This window comes from Triturus cristatus, chromosome 8 (genome assembly GCF_964204655.1).
Source record: "Triturus cristatus chromosome 8, aTriCri1.1, whole genome shotgun sequence".
Lineage (NCBI taxonomy): Eukaryota > Metazoa > Chordata > Amphibia > Caudata > Salamandridae > Triturus > Triturus cristatus.
This window is the reverse complement of record NC_140591.1, coordinates 1,689,394,338-1,689,409,293: the sequence shown is the minus strand read 5'-3', so window position 1 is coordinate 1,689,409,293 and position 14,956 is coordinate 1,689,394,338. Positions and strand designations below refer to the sequence as shown.

The following is a 14,956-nucleotide window of genomic DNA, read 5'->3' as shown; positions in this document are numbered from 1 at the left end:
AAGGCTCTAAATATGGCAGACTCTGCTGTTATATGTAAGGTTATCAGTACATCATGGCTCAATCAATAAATGTAAGGCTCTCAATATGGCGGCCTCTGCTGCTATATGTAAGGTTATCAGGACGTCATGGCTCAATCAATAAATGTAAGGCTCGCAATATGGCGGACTCTGCTGCTATATGTAAGGTTATCAGTACGTCATGGCTCAATCAATAAATGTAAGGCTCTCAATATTGCGGATTCTGCTGCTATATGTAAGGTTATCAGTACGTCATGGCTCAATCAATAAATGTAAGGCTCCAATATGGTGGACTCTGTTGCTATATGTAAGGTTATCAGTACGTCATGGCTCAATCAATAAATGTAAGGCTCCAATATGGTGGACTGTGCTGCTATATGTAAGGTTATCGGTACGTCAGGGCTCAATCAATAATTGTAAGGCTAAAATATGGCAGACTCTGCTGCTATGTGTAAGGTTATCAGTACGTCACGGCTCAATCAATAAATGTAAGGCTCTCAATATGGTGGACTCTTTTGCTATATGTAAGGTTATCAGTACGTCATGGATCAATCAATAAATGTAAGGCTCCAACATGGCGGTCTCTGCTGCTATATGTAAGGTTATCAGTACGTCATGGCTCAATCAATAAATGTAAGGCTCTCAATATGGCGGACTCTGTTGCTTTAAGTAAGGTTATCAGTATCTACGGCTCAATCAATAAATGTAAGGCTCTCAATATGTTGGACTCTGCTGCTATTTGTAAGGTTATCAGTACGTCATGGCTCAATCAATAAATGTAAGGCTCCAATATGTCGGACTCCGCTGCTATATGTAAGGCTCAATCAGTACGTCATGGCTCAATCAATAAATGTAAGGCTCCAATATGTCGGACTCCGCTGCTATATGTAAGGCTCAATCAGTACGTCATGGCTCAATCAATAAATGTAAGGCTCTCAATATGGCGGACTCTTTTGCTTTAAGTAAGGCTATCGGTATCTATGGCTCAATCAATAAATGTAAGGCTCCAATATAGCAGACTGCTGCGATATGTAAGGTTATCAGTACGTCATGGCTCAATCAATAAATGTAAGTCTCTGAAAATGTCAGGGCTCTGTTGCTTTACCTAAGGCTCTCAATATGGCGGACTCTGCTGCTATATGTAAGGTAGTCATTAAGTCATGGCTCAATCAATAAATGTAAGGCTCCAACATGGCGGACTCTGCTGCTATGTGTAAGGTTATCAGTACGTCACGGCTCAATCAATAAATGTAAGGCTCTCAATATGACTAGGCTCCGTCGTCCATAATATTGAGTATGTGTGAGAAATCTCACGTAAATTGTCCTGAAAGATGCATTCATTTTTCATTCCAGCCGCTGAGGTTGATGCTTTATAATGGCTCATAGAAGAAGTCCCGATACAGCCAGAGATGTGATCCATCATTTTTTAGAAGAACTAACTGGCAAAGAGTTCAAGGAATTCAAAATTCGTCTCGAAGACATCGCTGTCACACCTGGACAATCAAAGATCCCAAGATCACGACTTGAAAGCGCCGACGGGATGGATACCGCAGACGCTATGATTCAATGTTACTGTGATCGAAGGGCCCTCGAGATCACACAGGAATTACTGAAGAGAGCTCCCAGACTCGACCTATTGGACGAATTTGAAACTTCAGTGCAGAGATGTAAGTACTCTGGGACTTGTACTGTGAACTTGGAGCTGAGCAGTGCGTTCTTGTTGAACTTAGAATAAAAAAGTGTGACTTGGAATGGCAGGGATTGTTGGGTTCAGGGTGGCTTTGAGGCTGTGGTCTCATTAGAGCATCTTACTGGCAGTTCTTTTATGTGTGCTACATACAAACTACAGCTGCAGAAAGAAACAAAAAGGTCTTCTCTGGTGGAGCACAACTGTTGTGTATTATTAGGTTGTCTCGTGTTGTGTTTAGTGTGTTTGTAACTCCTCCCCTAAGCAGTGGTGACCCGGGGTAAAGTTCACTTCACAAGTGCACAACATTGCAAGGGGAGGAGAAGATGAAGGGGTCGTGGACACGGGGCGGCGATTTATCTGCTGCCGGGTAAGTAGTTTTCCTGTTCATTGGCCAACGGCCGGATCAATAGCAGAGAAATAATATTTACACTGAAGGTGGATAAAAAGCAGAGATTGGCTAAGACAGAGAATAAACACAACATTAAACCTATAGTATCTACACCAATGCCTGTGTGTCCCTCCATGCTGCCCTAGAATGGGACATGTATGTTACATGTGCCTGGTATTCATAAGTGTCTTAGTGCCAGGTATGTTTGATGTGACTGTACAGGTAAGGCCTCCCAGGTGACAAAATTAAATAAGCAAAACAAATAGATAAGCAAAGCCTTTATATATTCAAAACCAAAAACTGATGTAACAGCATTCAGTAAAACAGAAAGGATTTATTTGATATCAAATATAACAGTACTGTTAGTTTATCCCTCTTCAATCGAGGAGGCTTGAGCAGGTCGTTGTTTTCTTAACAGTCCATGAACTAATGTGGAAACCCTCAGCTTCTTGTTATTGCTGTTAGTAGATGTACTTTCCACAAGTGGAACCTTCTGGACTGCGCCCAGCCCACACGTGTTTCGCCCCTATATCCCTGTATGCCTGAGCCTTCCTCAGGGCTCTCAGAGTCATGAAGAGAGGAGGAGGTCCAGTCGTTACGTGAAGTGAACTGGGAACCAGAGCCCAATCTGTATGAGACGATGAGGGTCTAGAGTCTGGGGTAGGAGGACACACCTTTGTTACCCCCAGGAGCACAGGGAGTTGGACCCTGCGGAGGAGCAATTGTTTCTCAGGACAGCAGGGATAAGGTGAGCAGGCTGAACTGGAAGATTGGCACTAGTTGGAGAGGACGTAGCAGGGTGATAGGAGAGATGAGATGATTGGGAGGGGTTGGAATGTGTTAAAGTCTCTTGGTGAAGGTTGAATGGGGCAGACGCCCTCAGGGGGCAGGTATCTTGAAACTCTGGCAACTGGTCTCAAGGCAAGCAGAGTTACAGGAGTAGTCATATCAGCCCCTGCGGTAGATAAACCTGGCCATAATCCTTTGGAGATTCTTCCTGGTGTGAAGCCCATTACCCAGCTCCCGCGTGTAAAGGCACAATGCTTGCGTGGAACAGATTGGTACGGCGCCCGCCCGTACATTACAGCAGCCGCCATGAAGCGGGCAAACCTCAGTGCTGGTTAAGTCAGGGGAGAGGGGTTAGGATGGGACACCAGAGAACAGATCCTGTGGGGGCAGTAGAAGCCATCACTGTGCGTTCCTCCATTGGCGCATCTTAACTCATAGCTACATTCACATAAACCAAGTGAAAATGTCCCACCTGCAGGTTGCAGTGCGTTGACCCACGGCTGAGAACCTGCCTTCAGGATTCAATCAGCTTTTGGATTTGTGAGGAGGATAAATGCTACTGAGAAACAGAGAAAAGCATCTATTGGTGTTAAACTTATTTACTGATCACCACATCCATTCATTACTGCTCCACACATTTCTACTTGACTCACAATTAGTTTCTCTTAAATGCAGTCCCTTTTCCTTAGACAAAAATGTGATGCATTCAAATAGCAAAAAATGAAACTTTTTTTTGGGGGGGGAGGGGGGTAGTTTTATACAGAGCAAACTCGTCCCGAAGGTATCAGAGCGCTACGTGACAGACGGACGCATTCATTTTTGTTAGGCACTGGGAGCTCAAGTGATATGCCCCAAATCACAGGATGTTGGGCGCAGGGAAGCAAATGAGTATATACGCCTCCTCAATTAATGTTACATTTCTTTTAATCAAGAAATTGCGAAGTCCCAGTTAGTGTATATTATTTTTTTATTTCTTTATATTTTTTTTTCCTTTTGAGCTTCCTCCTCATTCTCCAGAGTGCTACAAAGATACATTTTTGGTGTTGCAGCAGGATATTGAGCATCCCTTCTGAGATTCGTACCCGGTTCCTCAGCTTCGAGGTCGACTGCTCTAGCTGTTAGGCCACATCCTCTCCCCTTCAAGTTTAATAAAAAAAACAGAAATTAAACTTTAAAAAAAATATTATTATTTTCATTCCCAAAGGAGAAGAGGTCCCTTGGGGACCCTTCCCCTTTGTAAATGGGTTACCAACAGTTTCAAACTGGTGGTAAAGTATTACTGTTTGCGACCAGAATTTAGTACATACCATACCGATTCGGTAATTGGAAGGGACACCCTAAACACGACACTTCCAAATACCAGACCGCTAATGCAAAATGCGATTCACATTTTGTACACTTGAAAAATCATTTTTCCAGTCGCAAACAGCCCGATTCTGCGAATCGAGAAATTAGTGACTAGAAAAATGCTTTGTACATCTTTCCCAAAGTCACAATTTCAAGCCAACCGCGATGGAGTGCAGACTGGCCACAGAGACCTCGGTAGGGCCGCTGAACAGAGTACCTTAAATCTTGGTCTGCTGAGCATTGGGTGGATCCGTGTCGACGATGCATTACGCAGTTGAAGCGATGCATCGATTCCGAGATGCGGTGAAGCTGCGGTGCGGGGTCCTGTTGCGTGGACATCGAGGATCCCATTGACAAGTGCTTGTGATGCAAAGTCTGGAGTCTGGGATGCGTTACACAGTCAAGGCGATTCATCAGTTCCGAGGAGCTGCAAGGCTGCGATGCGGAGTCCATAATTGACATTGAGGCTGCCATCGATGAGAGATTTGAGGGCCTGTGCCGAGGATCTGTTGTGTAGCTGCAGTTCTGTAGGCAGTGTGGGCTGCCATGTGAGTTTTGAAATAAGTCTAATCCATGCATCAATGGAGATTCATCTGTTCTGCTCTAGATTGCGCTGCGCAGCAGTGGAGATGCGTCGGTTCCGCTGGATCCACATAAGCCTGCAAGCACCTTAAGCCCACTTCCAGGGGTCCAGGACTGAGGTGGCACCTCTTGGCTGGGTGGGCTTACAGATGTCAGAGTGCAGGTGCAGATGCATGGTTGTTGGATGCCGGTTATGTTCCTGAGGCTTCAGATCAGGAGGCCAGCCTGCAAGCCCTGGGAGTAACTCTGGGTTCTGGGTTCAAGAGATGGAGGTCCACTCCTTCTCGCCCAGGCAAGAGTGCAGCAGGCAGCAGGTCAGCACAGCAAAGCAGGAGCCCAGCAGAGTGCAGTCCAGCAGAGTGACAATCCTTCAGCAGCACAGCAGTCCTTTTTCCTAGTAGTGAATCCACAGGTCCAGACGACCTACTGAAGTGGTGGTGTCCGAGCTCCCGTATTTACACCCAGTAGTGCCTTTGAAATGGGGGAGAGACTTCTAGAGGTTTCAAGTCCCTAGCCGTCCTGCCTTCGCTGCCCTGGCTCCAGTCTAACTACAGGGGTTATTCAACCCTTTCTGTGGAGGCAGGAGGCAACCTATTGAGGTGTGAATGGGTCTGTGCCTAGCTCCTCCCTCCCATCCTGACAGTGATGGCTCATCTGGGAACACAATAGCTCCCTATTTTGTGTGGCTGTTTAGGAGGAATACATAAAGCTCAACTGTCAGCTGCACTGGGTCATGTGGCCAGAGACAGGCTACAGGGAATAAATGGTTAAGACAAGAAAATGCCAACTTTCCAAAAGACTTTCCAGAATTCCAATTTAAAATCCGACATCATAATTTAGGATTTCAAATTGTTATTCCAGAGACCTCAAACATGGACTGGTCATCTCTTCCCATATTGAAATTACACTTATAAATTGTAATAAGACAACTCCAATGGTATCCTATGAGAGAGATAGGCCATGCAATAGTGAAAAACTAATTCGAGAGAATTTCACTCCCAGGACATGTAAAACTTAAAAGCACATTTCCTACCTTCTAAATACCTTGCATCCTGCGCTATCCAGGGCCTACCCTATAGGTGGCTTTTATCTATTAAAAAGGAAAGTGTGGGCATGAAAAAATGTTTAATTTGCCAAAAAAAGCACCAAGGAACAATTACCTTCTAGAAAAAGTGGTAGCATAACTGCTCACCCGTCTCAAGGCGCTGGGAGGTGGGGGGGGGGGGGGTCACGTAGCAGTTCCGATGAGTGCTGGGTTCTCCCCAAAGCCAGACCTTGAGGTCCTTCCTTAACTTGGGCAATCTGGGAGATTGCCGGAGGTGGAGGTTGTTCCAGGCTTTGGCTGCGAGGTAGCACAAGGACTTTCCTCCTGTTCCAGTCTTGCTGATACATGGGATAGTGGCCAGGGAGAGCTTGGCTGATCGGAGGTGTCTATTGCGTGCCTGGAAGGAGAGGCGGCTGTTCAGGTATGCAAGTCCGGTGTTGTGAAGGGCCTTGTATGCGTGGGTGAGGAGTTTGAGGGTTATTCTTCTTTCGATGGGGAGCCAGTGGAGATTGTGGAGGTGTTGGGTGATGTGACTGCGATGGGGGATGTCGAGGATCAGTCTGGCTGCGGCGTTCTGGACATTCTGGAGTTTGCAAAGGAGTTTCTTGTTGATTCCGGCATAGAGAGAGAGTTGCCATAGTCCAGTCTGCTGCTGATGAGCACGTGCATTACAGTTTTTCTGGATTTGGTTCGGATACATCTGAAGGTCTTTTGAAGCATGCGGAGGGTGTTGAAGCAGGTCAAGGAGACGACGTTGTTCTGGCGGTTCATGGTGAGCAATGAGTCTAGTATAATGCTGAGGTTTTGTGCATGGTCCGTCGGGGTGGGGGGATTTCCGAGGGCGGAGCGCCACCAGAAGTCGTTCCATGAGGAGGGGGAGGAGCCAAGGATGAGGACTTCCGTCTTTTCCGAGTTGAGTTTCAGGCAGCTGTTCTTAATTCAATTGGCGACAGCTTTCATCCCTTCTTGGTAGGTGTGTCTGGTGATGTTGGGTTTGTTAGTGAGGGAGAGGAGCAGCTGGCTATCATCGGCATATGAGACGATGTCGAACTCATGGTTCCTGATGATGGATGTGAGGGGTGACAAATGAAAAAACAACAATTGATGGACAGAATGCAGAACAATCTCATACATTCACCCCAGTACAGAGATCTGGGCCTAAATCCATTGTTTTTTTGCTCACCATGCCATTCCAGTTTGAACCCAGCCATATGCAAATCAGTCTTGACCCTGTGCCTCATGGGGACAGTCCAGCCCGAACTGCCAAGCCTGGTCCTCCCTGGACTGGACACAAACATCCTAGGACCGGTTTCGGGGTTTCACCCCTCTTCAGCCAGGATAGCTTGATTCCAGTGGCATGGAGAGCACGGGACTCACGTCTGAGCATACCCGTCCCACTCGGGGTGACAAATGAAAAAACAACAATTGATGGACAGAATGCAGAACAATGTCATACATTCACCCCAGTACAGAGATCGGGGCCTAAATCCATCGTTTTTTTGCTCACCATGCCATTCCAGTTTGAACCCAGCCATATGCAAATCAGTCTTGACCCTGTGCCTCATGGGAACAGTCCAGCCCGAACTGCCAAGCCTGGTCCTCCCTGGACTGGAAACAAGCATCCTAGGACCGGTTTCGGGGTTTCACCCCTCTTCAGCCAGGATAGCTTGATTCCAGTGGCATGGAGAACTGGGGTGGTGTGGTGAGCAAAATAACGCTGGATTAAACCCAGATCTGTGACTGGGGGTGAATGTTTTGCCATTGTGCAACATTCCGTCCATCATCTTGTGTGTTTTGCTGTTCACCCTATGTGGGAAGGGTATGCCCAGACGTGGGTCCCGTGCTCACTACGCCACTGGAGTCAAGCTATCCTGGCTGATGACGGCTGATAGCCAGAAACCGGCCCTAGGATGCTTGATTCCGGTCCAGGGAAGGCATGGCTTGGCAGTTCGGGCTGGACTGTTCCCATGAGGCACAGGATCAAGACTGATTTGCATATGGCCATGTCTGAACTGGGGTGGTGTGGTGAGCAAAATAACGATGGATTAAACCCAGATCTGTGACTGGGGGTGAATGTTTTGCCATTGTGCAACATTCCGTCCATCATCTTGTGTGTTTTGCTGTTCACCCTATGTGGGAAGGGTATGCCCAGACGTGGGTCCCGTGCTCACTACGCCACTGGAGTCAAGCTATCCTGGCTGATGACGGCTGATAGCCAGAAACCGGTCCTAGAATGCTTGATTCCGGTCCAGGGAAGACATGGCTTGGCAGTTCGGGCTGGACTGTTCCCATGAGGCACAGGATCAAGACTGATTTGCATATGGCCATGTCTGAACTGGGGTGGTGTGGTGAGCAAAATAACGATGGATTAAACCCAGATCTGTGACTGGGGGTGAATGTTTTGCCATTGTGCAACATTCCGTCCATCATCTTGTGTGTTTTGCTGTTCACCCTATGTGGGAAGGGTATGCCCAGACGTGGGTCCCGTGCTTACTACGCCACTGGAGTCAAGCTATCCTGGCTGATGACGGCTGATAGCCAGAAACTGGTCCTAAGATGCTTGATTCCGGTCCAGGGAAGACATGGCTTGGCAGTTCGTGCTGGACTGTTCCCATGAGGCACAGGATCAAGACTGATTTGCATATGGCCATGTCTGAACTGGTGTGGTGAGCAAAATAACGATGGATTAAACCCAGATCTGTGACTGGGGGTGAATGTTTTGCCATTGTGCAACATTCCGTCCATCATCTTGTGTGTTTTGCTGTTCACCCTATGTGGGAAGGGTATGCCCAGACGTGGGTCCCGTGCTCACTACGCCACTGGAGTCAAGCTATCCTAGCTGATGACGGCTGATAGCCAGAAACCGGTCCTAGGATGCTTGATTCCGGTCCAGGGAAGACATGGCTTGGCAGTTCGGGCTGGACTGTTCCCATGAGGCACAGGATCAAGACTGATTTGCATATGGCCATGTCTGAACTGGGGTGGTGTGGTGAGCAAAATAACGATGGATTAAACCCAGATCTGTGACTGGGGGTGAATGTTTTGCCATTGTGCAACATTCCGTCCATCATCTTGTGTGTTTTGCTGTTCACCCTATGTGGGAAGGGTATGCCCAGATGTGGGTCCCGTGCTCACTACGCCACTGGAGTCAAGCTATCCTGGCTGATGACGGCTGATAGCCAGAAACCGGTCCTAGGATGCTTGATTCCGGTCCAGGGAAGACATGGCTTGGCAGTTCGGGCTGGACTGTTCCCATGAGGCACAGGATCAAGACTGATTTGCCTATGGCCATGTCTGAACTGGGGTGGTGTGGTGAGTAAAATAACGATGGATTAAACCCAGATCTGTGACTGGGGGTGAATGTTTTGCCATTGTGCAACATTCCGTCCATCATCTTGTGTGTTTTGATGGATGTGAGGGGGCCCATGTAGACTTTGAAGAGGGTTGAGGGAGAAGCCCTGGGGCACTCCACAGCCAGTCTCTGTCGGTTCCGAGAGGTAGGGAGGAGTCTGACCTGCTGAGTTCTGCTGGTGAGTAAGGTGCGGATCCAGTTGAGGGCCTTGCCGCAGATGCTGACGTCGCAGAGCCTGGTGGCTAGGGTGCAGTGGGAAATGGTGTTGAATTCAATGGAGTGGTCCTGATGCAAGGCATGTAGGAGGAGGAAGATGTTCAAGGATGCTGCAGTTGTCGGCCCAGTGACAGGGGGCCCTCAAGAGGTCGATATCCCTCAAAGTCCTGAGGGAGCCAAGCTAATGGTCTCTGGTGGCAATTAAGCCAAAGGTTCCCTTCTTCTGGCAATAACTTTCCATTTGGGAGGCCAAATTGCTCTCCAACAGGCTCCCGGGTCCAGCAGACTCAGCTGTAACTTTTGAGCACTGCGGCTCAGTCTCCAAGGCTGCACTTCAGTGTTGAGCAATGATCCAGTGCTCCGGGCTACCAACTCCCCAAGAAAGGCTCCTCTATCGTTTGTGGCCTTGGTGCTGGAAGTCAGCTGTTAGACCTGTCAGCCTTTGGCTGGTCCCCCCCAAACATTTTACCCTCACCCCTCCTATCTCTGCTGAATTTGTTTTGTGGGCCTTAGGACTCTGCACTTTGACAAAATATTTTTGGACTCTCCATTAAACATGTTAAAATGGCTTATACCTGGTTGGCAAATTTAATTTACCCTTAAGCTCTAATAGAATGGTATAACATATACCCAGGGTGGGTACATTAAATGCTACTAGTGGGCCTGCAGTGCTGGTTGTGCCACCCACTTAAGTAACACCTTAGAACATTTTGCAGGCCTGCCATTGCAGCATGTTGGCAGCCTTTGGGCTGCCTTTTCAACTTGGAAATTGGCCCCCATTGCCAAGCCTTAAAATCACCTTTTATTAGATATAGGTCACGCCAAAGGCAGGCCCTATGGAAGCCCAGAGGGCAGGGTGCATTGTAATTAAGGATGGACATATACATTTAGGGGCATATTTAAAAAGAATTGGAGTAGGGCAGCGCTGCAAGTCATTTTGCTGCGCTGCCTTATGCCAATTCAAAAGGACCGAAATGCATCATATTTACAAGATACCCTGCATTCCTGTCCTTTCAGCCAGCATCGGCACAAATATTGCAGCCGTGGCCCCAAAGCAGGCTCCCTTTGCAACATGGGGAAAGGGTGTTCGTGTTGTTGGCATGGTTGTTTTTGTGAGGAAGGGGCACCTTCCTGCAAAAAACAATAACAAGAGGTGTTTTCCTTGCTCTATATGTGCTGCAGAATGCAGTGTATGTGGAAAGAGAAAAAATGAGGAGAAATGTAAACACTTCTCATTACACCTGCTCTGGGTATTGGTTCTCAATGGACATCTGGGTCCACCCCCTCCCGATCCCCACCCCCTCTCTGTGTTGGACCCCCACCGCCACCCACCCGTCACTCTTGGTTTCCTAACATACCAGTCGCGGGCTCGATTTCCATTAACGCGCGCGCACCTACCTGCATTCTTTATCGCTCAGTCTTTTATCGCCATCTCTTTCGCTCCGTCCCCCACTCTCATCTGTCCGTCCCTTCTCCCTCTCTCTTCTCCTGTCTCCATCTTTCTCCTGTCTCACGCTCTCTCTCTCTGGGTCTCTTGGTCTTTCTCGTTCACTTGCTCTCTTTCACTCTGTGCTCTTCCTGAGCTGTATCGAGACATCATCTTCCGCCACAGAACTGTCATTGAGACAGTCTGCCAAACCCCGACCAAGATGCAGGATTCACTGATAAAATTTTATAACACAAGTTACGCTGCTGCATCTCGCTAGCAACACTTTGTTGCACAACCAACTCAACCCTTCACTTTTAGAATACCAATCAAGAGCGAGCTGCAGCACACACACAGCAGTTATTCAGGCTGTGGAAGGAACCGGCCTTAATACAGGCTACCGTGACCACCGACTCCTGACAGCAACGTGTGATGTGTCTTTTGTTCGGCGATCATTCACCCCCAAGGTTTCCTTTCCACCAGTGCTGTAGAAAGCGACCAAACTCAAGACAACCAACGCATCAAAAATAATAGGCATAACATGATTCTAAATGTCATGTCAGAAGGGGCAAAAGAGATGACTGCCACAAAACAAAAACAAGCACTGGCATAGCCAATAGGTCTCGCTCTTGGGACCTTCTAAGTATTTAGGTATGCAGCACAATATTCTTGGTGCAACAACAACTGTTGCATGGCTAAACACTTAAAAGGTCTCAACGGCGAGACCTCTTGGATGAATGGGTGTACTTGTCAGTTGAACTTTGTTTGTTCCTGCCAGACAGCCACACACATTAGAGAGCTTAGATGTTATTGGATGGGTCATCAGCTTGCAGGATGGCGGTGGACCTGGGTTCAGCCCCACTTGTAACTGAATAGGCTCTGTCCTATCTTTACACAAAGGGCTGCATACCCCCTGCAGTTACTCAGGAACCAGAGCAATGGAGGCACATCAAAGGGAATCTCTAGAAACTCTCCACTTCAAACTAGATATAAAGATTGGACCCAGACACCAGCATTTCAGTAGACTTCTGGACCTGTGGAAACTCTGCAAGGAAGAAGAACTGCTGTGCTGCAGAGAGGACTGCTGCCCTGTTGGACTGCTTCCTTTCAGGATTGCTGCCCCACTGCCATTCTGCCCGAATCATAGGGATTTCGACCTGCATCTGATCAATACCTTTCACTCCTCCAGCTGAGTTTTGCCAACTCCATGTTAAGCTTGTAATGCGGAGTTACGGCAAAACTCCAACTGCCGTGTTTTTTCTCGCGTGCCGGTTCACCAGCGTTACGTTGGCATGCCTTAGTGTGATTTGCAGGTGCTAGGATGGCACCCGCCAAGATTTTCTCAATGTGAGTGGGCGCGGGCAGCTCCTAATGAGAAAGCTGCTGCTGGAGTAGAAAATCTGCCGAAGCCACAGCAAAGAAGCAGCGCCCTCTGGCGCTGAACACGCTCCTGGCGTAAGAAATCAGCGCCACGTGCCGATTTCGTCCATTCGTGGAACTTTGCAGAACTGCGCAGAGTTTTTATATAACTCCGCTGAATTCCACAGAGCGAAAACTACGCCTGTTCCACCCACCCCTACAAAGGACTCCCAGAGTCACTCCATGGGCCAGTCTGCTGGCCTCCTTTTCTGAGCCACAGGGACATAAGAGGCTCCCCAACCACCAGAACCTGCACCCATTTGCAGCTGGAGTGAGCACCTGACCCCCAGGTGGTGCCCCTCAGGTCCTAGACCCTTGATGTGGCCTCAGTGAAGCATAATTGAAGTTTCTGGGCTCTTCTTGACCGTGAGCAAGTCTATTGGTGCCAAAACCTTGCCGCACGCAAAGCCCGCCACCATGAATTCTGTCAAATCCCACCCTTCACACTACAGCATCAACTGGTCGAGGGGAGCACCATTGCGAAGCTCCGGCCCAGACCATCCACAATGACAACAGGATCTTCGTGCTATAGCAATGACTGTCTGTGATGCTCTCCCTGCTCCTTGCAGCGCCCTCCATGGTGAACGAGACTCTTTGCACTGGACTGAGAAGGTAACTTTTCATAGCGGGACTAACCTGGACCCTGTATCGGGCCAGCACTTATGACTTTCTCCCAGTCTAGGGAGACGAGATGGCCACTCTCTGCTTTTTTGCACTATTTTCAGTTAAATAATAAAAAATTCGTAACTCAGGTTTTCCTGATTGGATTTGTTGTCAATTTAGTATCAAATAATGTATGAGAATTATCTCTAATTTTCTAAATGGGTCTGGGTTTTTTGTGTTGTGTTTTTACTTTATTAATTTTGTATTGATCAAGGCCTAGAAGTAAATGTAGCTAAAACAAAACTCATGACATTTAATCCCCATTCCAGCTTTAGAGGGAACTTCCTCATGGATGGCCAAAAGGTAGAAATGGTTTCGGATTTTGTCTATCTGGGTATCCACATAGCCAAGGGCGCAAAGTGGGGGAAACACATAGAAATGGCAGCTCTTAAATTTCGCCAAAACACTGGTGCTATAGGTGCTGAACATAAAAGGTCTTTGACCAAACCTATTGCGCTAGCACTTCAAGTATATGAGGCCAAAGCCATTAGCTCGGCGCTCTATGGCTCAGAGCTTTGGGGCAATGGCAATTTAGCACCACTAACGCTCGCCGAGAACAAATTTCTTCGAAACCTCATCGGCCTCCCCAAAAGTACACCCATGAGGCCTCTGCATTGTGAGTTAGGCAGGAAAGCCATTTCAGATATGGCTAGACTAAGACCCATTTTTTACTGGCGCCGCATCTGGGTCACCCCTGAACTCGCTCACTACGCAAGGGGCTTCCTGGATTTAATTAACTGCGATAAGTTCCATGAGATAGGTTGGTTAGGGGATTTGCGTAGAATGCTGGGGATTCTAGGCATGAATGAGCTATGGGAGAATCCAGAGGAGGCCCAGTTCCCGACTAAAGCAACTATAAAAGCAAAGTATTGGGAAATGGTAGAACATCGGGACTGGAGCGAAGCCGATCCTTCTACCATGGAGGGACTATTTCTTGAAGTAAAAGCTTCCCCTTTCCTTGAGCCCTATTGGGACACTATAACCAAACCCCTGGACAGGAAGCTATATTTCCAGCTTAGAGTGGGGTCTCTCCCAATTAGATCACTAACTGGAAGATGGGCAGAGGGTAGTTCCCAAGCCTGCCCAGTCTGTAAAACAAGTACTGAGACCATTGCTCACTTACTCTTTGTGTGTGGGGCTTATTCAGTCCCCCGACGTGTCTGGCTGAGGGCTATGTGCAGACAGCTAGGCACGAGAGAGAGTGACATGGCTCTAAGGATTATCTGCACCAGTCCTTCAACATTCATTGCTGTGGCAGTTGCTAAATTTCTGGGTTGGGCTTGGGCCATTAGAAGGAAATCTCTTGCCCAATAGCAGGCTAGGTGAAAAGAATTTAGACCATTGCCCGCTCTCCCAGTCAATGAGAATTTAGTTTCTTCGTGTTTATACTGGCTAAACAACTCATGAACTTTAGTTTTTATTGATGAATTTTAATATCATTGATGTCATGATGTTTTATTATTTTAAAGATTTTTATAAGAGATTGTAAATATGTTATAAATGTTTCATGCTTTTATGAGTTTTTACCTCGAATAAAGCAATAAACGACGACTTTATTACTGTTTTTGTACTGCATAAATACTTTACACATAGCCTATAAGTTAATTCTGACTGCTTTTGTTCCAAGCTACCAGAGGGTTAAGCACAGGTTAATTTGGGGTTATTATGACTTAACCCTAACAGAGAATTGTGGTTGCTGCTTCAGTAGGGCTTCACCCTCCCTCAACCAGTAACCCAATTTCTTGCAGCCAACTGACTCTTGGAATTTCTTCTTCTGTGTGGGGCTCAGGGGCAACCTTTCTTCGAGCAGAGTATCACAGGCACAGTCCTCTCTCTGATAGCCCGGGGGCAGCTGGCGCAGTCCATCTCTGGTGTATGTGTAGTTGTACTGCTTGGATGTGGTATGCAAGGATGGTATGGTAGCTAGGTATGTCGTATGCATGAATGGTGCACGATGGGGGTTCTAAGTATCATCTGGTTGTTGTACATGTTGATGTAATGATATGACAAATATTGTAAAC

The 14,956-nt window shown here is 47.5% G+C and overlaps 1 protein-coding gene across 4 annotated transcripts in view; it reads left to right on the top strand.

Annotated features, from left to right (window-relative positions):
- Nucleotides 1–14,956, top strand: part of LOC146808616 (NACHT, LRR and PYD domains-containing protein 12-like) — a 493,486-nt gene that overhangs the window by 33,428 nt on the left and 445,102 nt on the right. For all 4 annotated transcript variants that reach the window (XM_085623630.1, XM_085623628.1, XM_085623629.1 and 1 more), the window contains exon 2: nt 1,372–1,685. In XM_085623630.1, coding sequence (XP_085479756.1) covers nt 1,394–1,685 — 292 coding nt within the window. In that variant the 5' untranslated portion in view covers nt 1,372–1,393. The remainder of the gene's footprint in view (nt 1–1,371; nt 1,686–14,956) is intronic.